Raw genomic sequence first — 13,341 nt, 5'->3', positions numbered from 1 at the left:
CCTCAATAAAATAAAAATAGAACTACCCTATGGTCCAGCATTCTCACTCCAGGTTATATATTCTAACGAATTAAAATCAGAATCTGGATATCTGCACTCCCATGTTCGTTGCAGCATTATTCACAATAACAGGGATATGGAAACAACCTAAATTGCCCATTGACAGATGACTGGGTAAAGAAAATGTGGTATATATATGTACAATGAAATATTATTCAGCCTTAAAATAAAAGAAATCCCATCATATGAAAAAAGAATGGAAGACCCTGAAGACCACTGTTGGATGTGAAATAAGCCAGTCACAGATGGACAATTACTACATGAATCCTCATATATGAGATCTCTGAAGGAGTCAAACTCATTAGAGCAGAGAGCGGAACGGTGGTTGCCAGGGGCAGGGGTGTGCCGAGGGAGCAGTGGGGAGGTGTTGGTCAAAGGATGAAACGTTGACGTTTTGCAAGATGCATACATTTTAGAGATCTGCTATACACGTGGGGCCTCAGGTTAATGATCCTGTATTGTACATGTAAAGATGTAAGAAGGTAGATCTCATCTTAAGTGTATTCTTAAAATAAGCAAGAAAAAAGTAAAAATGATAAGAAATTAGTTCAGTTTTATTTATAAGTGAATTAATTAATATAACAAGGAATTTTCTGTTAAGATGTTAGCCACTATGACATGTCATTCTGTTGGTTATGTTCCTTATAAAGGAGTAAACAACTGATTATAATTTGGTGTGTCCTCACCACCTTTATGTGTCCTCTATGAACCTGGCCTCTCCTAGTTGAGACGAAGCTCTTCCTGGCACCTGTCCTCAGCTGGTTTTGTGCTGAGGTGCCCCGGGCATCTTTCTTCAGCACCATTCCTGGTTCTGTGCAAGCTCCTGCCTCTGAATTGCCCAGGCTCTCCTTCCTTCTCTCAGATTGGCACACAAATCCTACCTTGGTTTGTTGTGGGGAGGGTTTCCACTCTCCCCATCCCCCAGTGACTTTTCTTCTCTAGAAGGAGGCAGGCCACTGCCCACTTTGCTCTCTAGTTACCCCACTGCATCAGGGTTTTGTTTGTTCCACCAGGGCTGGGGCGCCTTAACTGTATCCCAGCCTGCGTGCTTCTGGAATAGCTTTCTTCGTGGCTGGAAAGATGCCCTGATGTAGCTACATTCCTTGGGCAGAACGAAACGAGGTGACAAAACTAAACACGGTTTTCGATGAAGGCCGTGGCATTGGACTCCACCACCCTCCTGATGGCCCTTTGAGCAGACAGGGCCAGGGTTTTGAGGGCCAGCCCTGCTACTTGGCTTAGCGGTCAGCACGTTCACAGCGGCTTCTTTTCAACTGAAGCCAGGTTTCCTCAGAGGCCTTTGACTCCTAATCCTTCTTGAGTGCCCGGAGGTCAGCAGAAGTGTGTGAAGGAAGGCTCTGTCGCATCTCTAGGGAATATTAGGAGAATTTCCAAATATTCTTTGTCTTTCCGTTTATATGAAGGATGGAGTCTTTTTCAAATGGGTCTTCATCCAGAAAAATAAATGTACAACTCTTTGGGGGGGGGGGGGAGTCGATACTCTGTGGATAATACTAAGAGCATGGAAATTAAGAAGCTTGGTTTAACATGAGTCGCCTGCTGGGTTCTCAAGGATAAAAATCCAGTGCGAGAGCTCCCAGGTGGAGAGAAGGAGCTGGTGGGGATGACTTCTCTGCCTGTGCTCTCACTGGGAGGAGGATCCGCTCCCCACCTGCTGTGTGGGCATCAGTCCTGGAGTCAACTGGGGACCCCTTGAGGAAACTCAAGCAGACTGGGACTTTGCTGCAGCAGCTTAAACGTCCAGCATCAAAGTACTGGCTCTCGGTGTCAGAGTGCCTGGCTGCATCTCCAACACAGAACCTTCCAGGCACTGTCCCGTCCTTGGTCTTCCTGCCGTCCCTGGGGAGAGACCAGGCACCCTGGGCTCCGAGGGAAGAGACTGGATATGAGTTCCACTTGAGTTTCCGTCCTGCCTTGTCCCTGCCTGGCTGCGTGACGCAGTCGGTCTGGGCTTCCCTCCCTCAGCTTTCTAGGCTGTAAGATGCAGAGGCTGGACGGAAGTTTTCAAGAGCCTTCTAACTCTGAAGCTCAATAATGCTTTTTATATATATGGTGCTCAATAATGCTTTTTATATCTGTGGTGCTCAATAATGCTTTTTATATATATATGGTGATCTCAGTAGTGAAATGCTAAGGCTCCTGGAACCGTTCATGATTCATTTTAATTGATCCTACCCTGACAGGTTCATCTGTCATGTTTCCTGGCAGGTCAGACACTGTGGGACTCCTGCCAGGAAGGTTCTGTCTGTAGCCCCATTCCGAGGGAGGGGCAGGTGAGGGCGGGCAGGAACATTCAGAGAGATGGCATGGAGGGAGTCGTTCTCGGCTGGACAAGTGGGAGCCCAGGGCTCTTCTAGGTGCCAGAGTCCAGTGAGTGATGGGCTGCACCCACTGTGGCTAGGCTTTTCAGCGGGGACCTGATGTACCTCTGCATGAGGGCCCTCTGAGGTCATCTTTCACCCCGGCCCTTCCAGAGAGAGTGACAACACCTTCTGAATTGTTCAGTGTCACCTCTAAAGTACAAACTGTGAGCTAGTCTGTTTCCCCTAAAAGGACCGTTTTAGGTGTGTTTTCAAATGCTTCATTCCGAAACACCTTGGTAATATTTTTCTCATCCTTTAGGATAAGTAGAGACAGCCACCCTGGCAGATATTCACACTGGTTTTTAACACACTAAAAGGCGTCCTTCTTGTTTGATTAGTAGCTGCTGTCTCAGCTCAGCTCACCCGGGACCCTCCCCTCCTCTCTGACCTTCAGCTGAAGGGCCACTTCCTGGCTCAGAGGGAGCCTCCAAAAGCCAGCGCAAGCCCAGGCTGGCCTGACACATGGGCGCTCCAGGCACTCGGGTTTTCTTTTCTTTCTTTTCTTCAAAGTGTTTTCAAGGTCATCTCTGGAATCCCTGAGGTCGAGCATAGTTTGAAACTGATCCCTCCTCATTTGCTCCGTGTCTACAATTTCAGTGGAAGACAGTGGGATGGGCCCAGGGAAGCATGAGCTTCTCTGTGAAGCCACCTCTGGGCCCTCGTGAAGCCTCCGGTGGTCCGAATGGTTGGTTCTCTCGACATTATGTCTTTACGGTCTAAATAGTCTGAGTCAAGTGACACAGACTTTTGCTTTGCAACATAAAGGATACAGTTAAGAGAGCAAATGTCCCGCCTCATCCCTGTCCATTGCTGATTGGAATACAGGGATGAATGCATCAGGTCTGTGTTTGGCAGCTTTCTACCAGGACCTTTGACTCTGGCATGAGAAGCGGCCAGGAGGTCAAATGTAAACTGTGACTGTGGTCAGTGAAGGGCAGGGATTTGGTAACAGCAAGAAATAATCATTAACTCACGTGATTGGGTTCCTTGCTTACAAAATAATTAAATTATGTTTGAAAGTTAAAAAAAAGTAATAAACATGTCGGCTGCTCCCAAGATCTGGCCCAGCTTCCCCTCAGAATGGCTAAGGCTAGCTCCGTGGGGTCACCTCCGGCCACCTGGCCCTTTCTTTGCTGCTCTGAATCTCAGGTGTTGGATCCTGCCCTCCAGTGTCATCGCTGAGGATGCCACTCTAGAAATTAACGAGAGCACATCTCAGTTTCCTAAGATGTATACAACCTATTTTCTACACAGCTTTTAAACAAAACAACAAAAAAATTTTTTTTCAAATGGGCTCAGGTTTGAGATCATATTGGCAGTCTCCACCAAGAAAATAAAAGTAGACGTCAGATACATTTATCCTCTTACAATTAGTCACTCGTCACTGGATCAGGCCCTGAGCCGAATGTGCCGTGAGACCGTCTCCTTCTTGAGTCTTTGCAGTCATACGTGTGGTGTGAGCGGCCCAGAACCCACCTGCTTGCACAGCACTGGAACAAGGATCCGGGGTCTGTGTTGCTCAGTTTAATGCAAGTGCAGACACAGTGCTGCCCCATGGGACAGAGCAGCATGGGGTTTTTGTTTTCCTCCCAAACCCATCATATTTTGAGTGTGAAAGGAGAAATCAAAGGCAGACTCTCTCCCAAAAAAGGCGGGGTGTGGTGAGTGAGGTGAGGAGAGCGGGGTGAGGTGAGGGAGGTGAGGGAGGTGAGGTGAGGGAAGTGAGCTGAGGTGAGTGAGGTGAGGAGGGCGGGGGGAGCGGATGCGCTTATTTACTCAGCTCTTCAGTTATTTATCAAAGAGCACTCTGTGCGGCAGCCTGCAGAGCACCTGATCTCTCTTTTGCCTTCCACACCTCGATTTACATTTTGTTTGTTACATGCAGCACCCCAGAGCCTGCAGTCTCTCCAGTCTGTCCAGAACAAATGTGCTCGCAGGAATATCTTTATCTTCCAGGTTCGGTCTGGGACATTTGTCATGCAGGGATTCCCTTCATGGGTATTTTTGGAGACTTGGAAAAAATTGTGTGCTTTTCATTAAAACCCACATACAATGGGGCCTAATCCGTTTGACTGGGTGATGGAAATTTTTGCTCTGTCTCCTCTTGTGTATATGGAGATTTTCCTGGGATTAGACGATGTTTAAGGTCCCGGATTTCTGAACACTCATGATTGTCAAGAGATCATCCAGGCGCCCAGGGGGAGGCTGTTGATGGGGGAGAAGCCGGCTTCCCTGAGACAGCGCGGTCTGGTTCCCAGGGAAGAGGCTCCGTGTTTTGTCACTAGAAGAAAGTCTATCGGTGGGTTTTTAAGGATTGAGGAGGGGTAACCAGGAGTTTGGCCAAGGTGACCAGAGTGATCCGTCGATTCCCACTGTGATCCGATGATTAGTTTGTTCTTCCTTTGTCTCAAAAGGAAAAAAGAAAGTAAATCCTCTTTTTCTTGAAGCCTGCATTTCAGGAGTCACCTTGATTCCCATTGATTCCAAACCTGAGTTCATCAGTAAATTTGAACAACAGATGCTCCAGGGGAAATCCATAATGCAAATGCCAAAAAAAAAAAGAAAGAAAGAAAGAAAAAAGATGAATACTGGAGAATTGTATCCAACGCTTACTCACCTTGAGGACCATTGGTTCTCCGAGGTTAAACCCTGGGGATATCACTGTGGCTGAAGCTCAGTGCTGGCCCCCAGCCAACGTGTCCTGTGTTAACGGGAGGGGTAATAATCAAAGCTGAGGACACCTTCGTTTTTGGAACATATTTTTCCAATCCCTGCATTCGCAACCACTTGTTTCTCCCTTATGCAGTCCTCCCAGCCTGGAGCAATAAAGGCTGTCAGTGAGAGACAGAGCCCTCCGTGACGCCGCAGTTGTGGTTGATGAAGAACTCTTTGTCACCAGCATCTCTTTTCTGAAACATTGGCTTTGACATTTTTTAGGCGTAATACAAGAAAAGTGTCACCCGAGAGACTGGATATAATAGCATTTTTAAGAGAATGCTTTGCGTCACTTACATGCTTTTCAGAAACATTAAGCATTTGGGGAAGCGATGAGAATCGTGTTATATTAGGGCCTTAGTCAAAGTATTATTTAGTAAAGGTTAATAAGATTTTAATTATATTCAGATTCCTTGTTGAAGGTTGCATTTTATGTACATGTCCACCCAGTACAAATTTCTGAATACTTTAATTTAGACCACTTATGAGGATTATGTATGTTGTTAAGGGTCTTTATTTATAATAGCCAAATTTGTTTAATGGTTCTCTTTACAGAAATCTGCATTAGCTGAGTTATAAAGAAAATGAAATTATTTAGTGTATCCATTGTATTTCCAGATTGTGTAAAAATGTTAGTAACATTGATTAACTCTGGATAAATTACGAGTGCTAATAACAAAATGTCACGAATAACTCATTCAAGCATTTAATTCTTGCGCATTCTTCTATTATATGTTGGAAACAAAAAGATATAAATTGTAATGGGGTGAAATGAAAATAAATCAGGATTTCTGAAATTAAAGATAAGAAGGCAGGAATTATAAAAGACCCACTTCCGTGATGGGACCTGCCTCTAAGTTTAATCCTATCACCTTACATAAGGTCAACACCCCCTTTTTTCAGAAATGAGTTTTCCAGCAGCTCCTTCCCTCTGGAGGCCTTTTATCCCTTCAAGTTCTCTGGAAGTTCACCCACACCACTCCCAACCATCAGGAATTTAGACGTAGCAGGGTGCGGAGGCCACTGCTGGGGTGAGGCAAAATGGCAGCAAAAAACGAAAAAATGGAGGTTTTGAGTTAGCAGTGTCTTGAGTCGAAGGCAGAGGCCTCAAAAGGTGTGATACCAAGATTTCCAACAAAATGATTGAAATAGAAAAGAAAAAAACAAATAAAAATGTTTGGAGCCTATAAGAATCCTGTCTCTACTTTCTGGGGCACCCAGTTTAGAAGTGTGATACCCCAGTAATGCTAGATAAAATGACAGGTCACTATCCTCTGCATCTGGGTTATTACGACAGCACACAGAGAAGGGAGTGGTGTGGACAGCCAGCATCGTTTCTATTACCACGAGATGGAGAGGCCTAGTATCCTGGAAAGATCTCGTGACCGGCAGGCCGGGCACGGGGGACACACCTGATGCTTCAGAATCACAGACCCGGGTTCCAGTCCTGCTCTACCATTTCCACTGAACAGCACGCTGGTTTGGGGAAATTCAGTTTCCTCATCTGTAAAACAGAGTTCAGAATGGCACCCGCTCTGGGGGAGGATGTTATAATTGGGGGCAGGGGTATAAATCTCTGTACCTTCTGGTCACTTTTGCTCTAAAAAATAAAGTCTATTAAGAAATAAAGTACGGTCTGTTTTTTAGAAAGAGGAGAGGGATGGTAGCCGTCTCACAAAATTATGTTGAGAATTCAGTGAGACTCTTTCTGTGAGGCTTGTCATGTAGTCGTACTTAGTAAGTGTTAGCTAATTTTATAATATTCATTATTAATCATAGGGGCAGAAGTATGTGCTTAAAAACAGCTTTTGAAAAGTTTTCTCAAAAGCTGTTTTTAAGCATATACTATTGTCCTTGTGAATCATAATGAATATTATCTTATGCTTTAAAAATCATATCTGGACAAGATAAGTGGTATATAAGATTAATAAAGTAGCTATTTTAATAAGCATTATCCAATCAAATAGTAAGTCAAAAAAGGCAGAATCCTTTCTATTTTCACAGCTTCACATTCTGAGGTCTGGTTTTGATTTCTCTGATCAGTCACTCGGAACGTTATAGAGATCCGTCGACATTATTTACAGAGGTTCCAAATAGTAAACTCCTTTTCATATGATGTTGCAGACAGAAAGGGCCCAAGAGACCACCTGCCCTAACCTCTTCACTTTTGTTCAACTCTTGTTCATTGTTGATAAAATGAGATGCCGAGGGTCCCGTCTCCCAGCCCTGCTCTTTCCAAAATTGGGTACCCGTTAGCTTCTCACGCCCCAATGTGTGTGATGTCATTGTCTGTTTGTGAAATGGCATTTGTCGTCGGTAACAGACAAATCATGACTGCAAGCCTTATATTGGGTAGATTTTTTTTTTTAACAGCTTCACTTACACTATTTGGAATACAGTTCACGTCTTATACTAAAGGCTGGACACACTCAGAATTGCTGCCTGTAGGTGAGAAATGGATACATGTTCCCAAGATCCTAGCATTCAAAATCACAATGATCTGTGTAGTTTTGTTTCTGTCCATTGAAGCTCATTTCAGAATCCTTTATTTAAAACATTTCTGAATAATGCACTTCTTTATTCAAGGTCAACACAAGATAAAGTTCATTCCAGAAATGGTCGGCCCAATATTAGAAATGACACTGATTCCTGAGACAGAGCTTCGCAAAGCCACCATTCCCATCTTCTTTGACATGATGCAGTGTGAATTCCATTCTACCCGAAGCTTCCAGATGGTAAGGACGTGGGTGTGCAGTAAGTGGCTTGGAGAGAAAAGGGGGACAAGCCTGAGTACCTTGAGACTTATAGATGATTCTCCAGTTACACATGCTGAATATGGAAAACATAATTCCCTACAGCTTAAGAGAGAAAAGTCCTAGACTTTCCTTGTGCAAGAAGCCTGTCATTCTTAGGGAGGATCTCACTCTCATCTTTAGAGAACGTTGTTCTCCATTTTTAGCTTTTACTTACTTTTAAGTGGATTTACTGACACATTAAACCTGGGTAAAACTCTCTCTTTGGCCCTCCTTTGTAGGGCCAAAAGAGGGAGCTTTTGATCAGATGTTACTGTATTCTGTCAGACTGGCTGCTTCTTACTGAGTTACTTATTTTTAAGTGTAAAGTCTTTGCCTTTATTTTAAGTGTGTGCCTTGGTCTTTTTACCTGTGCGATGGAACTGATGAAAATTCCATAAAGAAAGTGTATGTAAAGTGCTAGAAACATCCTGTATCAACATGAAGGACAAAATCTGAATAACTGATATGTGAAAAGGAACAAAATCTCCTTCCCTGGATAAGTATGGTGTTTATGGATTCCCGGGTGGGTACGCACAAGCCCCCACACATGCACATACAATGGATTTCTCCTTTGTGTACTAATGGTTTGGTTTTGATGCTTTGCAGGAGGCAAGAGAAAAAGCCAGAGATAGGGGGTCCTCTAAACTGAAAACTACCTCTGTTAAAAAATTATAGTGATTCAGGGGAGTTAATGTACTAAGCATTTTACACAAATTTTTAAGGAATTTAGAGAGAAATTCCTATAGTGAATGGAAATCAAAACTGTGTCAATCAAGGTAACATGATCTTAGCGAGATCTAATATTTAAAGAGTAGGTTTTCCTTCCTCACTTTTGTACTTTCCAGTTTCAGAAACTTTGAATAGGTTATAGGCTTTAATTGGTCATTCTTTGTCATTATTGCATGAAGCTAGTAGCCACGAAGAGCAATTTTACTATTTCCCAGAACAAGAGACAGATACAAAGCCCAAAGAAGCCCCGTCTGTGAGTAAGCATGACATTCAGACACTGAAGTCTGGGTAGATCCTAAAGCCCTGCTCAGTCAGGAGCCACCTGGGTCTTGCGTAAATCACTGACCATCTGTATGTCTCCAGCTCAGAGCTGTAAAATTGGTATGAAATAGAATCTATTCGAAAGAGCTGTTTTAAGATATAGAATCAAACCCATAAAGCCCACCCTTCCTTCCTTCCTTCTTTTCTTTCTTCCTTTTGGGTGAGGAAGACTTCCTTACATTTATTTATTTGTAAAATTAGACTATTTTGAAAGAGCAGCTGGCTTGGTTTGGTCTGTCTGGTTCACCGTCAGCCTTTGTGCACGTGAGGTGTCACATCGTAAACACTGTCCCCTCTTTGTTAACATTGTTCTTCTTGTTTGTCAATATATCAAGGACATTTTCCTCGACTGCAGCGTACTTACCATGATTTCGAGGATGGTGTAACATTTCATAGAATGAGTGACCTCATCCTTTCTGATCCATCCCCTTTAGTGGGGCATTTAGGTTGTATTCACTACTATGAATAAACATGCGGTGAACATAATCATGCACGTAGCTTGAATTTCTTTTGAAAGTTTTCCTGTTGTACGGTCTCAAAAATACAATTGCTGATTCAAAATATTTTGTGTGACTTTTGACATTGCTGCCAATTGATGTTATTGCCATAAGATGTGACCCATCCCTACTGCCACCGGCGCGAAATCATGGCCCCGTCTCACTGCCAACTCACCAGAACTAGGAACTGTAATTTAAAATGCTCTTCCCTAGGCTGCAGATGCATCAGATGTTTTGAATTTTGTATGAATCAAGCCTCAAAGGAGGACCTTATGGAAAGATGCTATTAAATTAAAGAATCAGGTAAAGGAGAAAAATGTATTTATATAGATAAATGTTACTAGCCCGGGAATATAAGATCAAAAACCTTTAAAACATTATGTCATTTGTCATTCTTTCAAGGAGTCTTTGGGTCAAAATAAGGGCCGTTGGAATTGAGAGTTTGGTTTCTGAATTGTTCTCATCCTCCCATTCACTGTCTCACTCCTGTTTCACCATAGTTTTAAAATGTCTTATAACCGCCTTATGCGCATATGCTTTATTTTCTCCAGTTCACAGAGTTCTCAGGTTTGTCAGTAAATGGCCCAGAGTTGACGAGAGTCACAGCATTTTTGCCTCCATTCTCAACACTCTGTGCCCAGTAGTGGCTTCCGAATCTGTCCCAACATCGTGAGACATCTTTCCAGAAAACCAAATTGTTTAAGTCCTACCATGAAGTAATTACACCCATTTAATTCCACCACCACAACTTCCTTAGCCTAAAACATGCCTCACTTGGACACGTGTAAATAAAAACACAAACGTGAAGGCCAAAGGTCCACAAAAAAAGAAAACACATTCGGGCTAAGTGTAAACAGCTGCTCGAGTTTTTTGGTGAAGAATCCTTGGCCGTTTGTTCATTGTGTTGTCATCTGCTTGTACCCTCACAGACAGGTGGTAGGACACCTCGAAGGTACAAAGCAAGGCAGAAAGACGAAAACTTGTGAAGAAATCTCTCTGCCATATTAATGTGTTCCGGTGAATTGCAAAATGATCACTTTCCTTTTCGTTGGGACATCTCAATTTTTCTATTGACCTATCTCAGCCTCCCGCGGGAGGCCACGTGGATCCTTCCCACCTCTGCTTCTTCCCCATCATCCCCATTTCTGCCTGGCTCCTTGTCATTTGGTTCACGGGTCCAGTCCCACTGGCCTGGCCTTGGCTTGCTCTCTTGGCCTCCATGGTGGGTTGCAATGACTTGTGGGTTCTTCCTCTGTCTCATCCCCAGTGTCCATCTGCTTCCCTCGCCCCCTGTCCCAGGGCTCTCCTGGACCACAGCATTTGTCTCTCGACTTGCTGTATCTTTTCTGACTCCTTTCTGTTCTCGGTTCAACTCTCATCCTCCAGCGGCTGCTCTCCTTAAGCGCAAGGCACGCCCTCTATTCCTTGTCGGTGATGTTGGTGAATATGTGTAGCTGCACGTGCACAGAACAGGAGGGCACAGCCTTCCCCGCCTCCATCCAGGGAGCTCCTAGGATGGAGCTGACTGGCTGCTGTTTAATCCGCCACCAGTTCAATTATCTAACCTTATTAGTCACGTGAACAAGGCTTAAATTGGCTCTACCTTCATAGCAGATGTGCAAATCTAATGCAGTTAGGGGAAGATTAAGGTTTTTCATTTTTACAGAACTTTCGTGTTTTGAACATGCGGCGTAGCCTTGCTTTTTCAGAGCTTGCTGTGTCTCTCTGAGTGGGGCTGTTCAGATGCTTCTCCCACTGCTTCCCTCCAGTACATTAGTCCCAGTGGATACATTCTCTTCTCACTTTCCTTGGCATGCGTCCGATCTTCAAGTCATCCCTGCAGGTGTGTTCACTGTCAACCACTGTCCCCCGTCCCCACCCTACCCTACCCCAATCCCAGAGATCCCAGAGTAGCGTGATTAGCCTGAAACTGAGGACCTTGGGAAATCTTGGGAGGGGGGGTTTGTTTTGTTTTGTTTTGTTTTGTTTTGTTTTGTTTTTTTCCAAAGGAGAGACCTTATGTGTGAAGATTTCAGGATCTGCCCAGCTAGCATGGAGAGGTTTGGGGTCATCCTTGTCTTAGGGCCTCTTACATCATCCAGTGGACCGGCTGAGCCATGGAACCACAAGATGAGCCTTAACTAATGCTTCCCCCATCTCGCTGAGATCCCTGCCCCCAAATGAGTACCATTCTGAGTCTTAGCCTCTCTGGGGTTTGCTTCAGAGGAAAAGCGTACCTTTAAATTCTCTCCTAGCACCTTTTTAAAGAAATGCATTTGTTATGTCTTTGGAAAATACAGAACTAACAGCTGAGAATTGCAGCAAATGACTATTTGGGCTCTTAGACCATTCATGAAAATGAGATGGAAAAGGCTCCACAGCAAAGTAATATTTTCAGTCATGGAGCTATTTTCTGTCATCTTCGTGAGGGTCAGCAAAATGCTCCACAACTTCCAGAAATTCCTATTTAGTTTTAAAAATATTAGAATGTGAGTAATCTTTGTGTCTGCAATGTTCCCGAGTTCCTGTTTGAATAATCTCTTCCTACCACCGAGGCTGGTAACCTTAAGCAAATAATTGAATAACCCAAGTGGATGCTGGCAGCTTCTGCCACTTGGTGGCAAAGCCAATATATTTTGAACGGTAATATGAATGTGAATAAGTTTGGTGGTGATTTTATCTTGTTTATTCTTTTTTTTAACAACTTTATTGGAGTATAATTGCTTTACAATGGTGTGTTAGTTTCTGCTTTATAACAGAGTGAATCAGCTGTACATAATACATACATCCCCATATCTTATCTCGTTTATTCTTCAGTTCATTAGGATTTCGTTGATTGGTTTGTTTTTGCTTTCATTTAAAAAATAATACTTGATTCTGTCGTTTTGGATGATTAGAGGGGAAATATGGCCCAAGAATTAGGCTTTTATTTCACTGAACCCCAGACCCAAAAGTGGTCCAAGAGATCATGGAAAATAATACCTTGGACTCAGAGCTCTGATGACATTGAATCCTGTTAGAAAAGCTCTCCAGCAAAGAGACGCCTGGACTCCCATAATCTCCTTTAACCAACAGGACTTACTGTGCAGACTTGTTCCTGGAGTCCACTGTCAGTGAATACAGCCCTAAAATCAATCCTCGGTCTGGGTTGTATAGCAGTGGGGCACAGCTACACCTGTCCGAGGTGTTGCTGGCTGTAGCAGCCAGTTCCCCCGCCAGGCTGCTGCAGGTCTGGGGCTTGGGACCTCTAGGCTCATGAGCATTTCACAAAAGCTTCAAGGTCTCTGAGCCGCCCGCTTGTTAGACGTAGAAGGATGTGGGGATTTTAGAACGTGGGATATGGAGTGCCAGAGATTAATTGTGCAATTAAGTTTACAGAGTGGTTAAGCAAGAGGAATGCAATATACATCAAAATATTAGTGTATCTGAGCACAAGGATTAAAGGCTGAGTGATAGATTTGGGGGGATCAGTTACATTTCGGGTGTCATTGCGTGTGAGCCCGGAGCCCCACAGGTGTCAGAGAACCAGGCTGCTCTCTGCCAGGCCGGTGCCCTCTTCTTGGCCATGTGATCCACACAGACACAGTTCATTGACTTTCTCCCCCGCAGCCCCTCCAGTGATGCTCAAGAGAAGGGCATGGTTCTGTAGTGCTCTTGGATTGGACAATTCCAATGGGGGGTGCAGAACCAAAGAGAATCTAATTTCCCGAGCTCCCTAATACTACGGGGTGGTCTAAAACCATGGTCCTACCTCCAGAACCTTGTGAGAAGCTTTTCTTAAAAAACAGAGAGTAGGGCAAAGTGCACCCATACAGGCAGACCCAGGAGATATTGTAGGTT

General features: G+C 44.0%; 1 protein-coding gene across 1 annotated transcript in view; it reads left to right on the top strand.

Moving 5' to 3' along the window:
* DOCK1 (dedicator of cytokinesis 1) overlaps positions 1-13,341 on the top strand; it is a 475,984-nt gene that overhangs the window by 382,379 nt on the left and 80,264 nt on the right. The window contains exon 33 of the mRNA XM_007451187.1: positions 7,746-7,894. Coding sequence (XP_007451249.1) covers positions 7,746-7,894 — 149 coding nt within the window. The remainder of the gene's footprint in view (positions 1-7,745; positions 7,895-13,341) is intronic.

Source organism: Lipotes vexillifer, unplaced genomic scaffold, assembly GCF_000442215.2.
Source record: "Lipotes vexillifer unplaced genomic scaffold, Lipotes_vexillifer_v1.1 scaffold248, whole genome shotgun sequence".
Taxonomy (NCBI): domain Eukaryota; kingdom Metazoa; phylum Chordata; class Mammalia; order Artiodactyla; family Lipotidae; genus Lipotes; species Lipotes vexillifer.
This window is presented reverse-complemented; position numbering and strand designations above follow the sequence as displayed.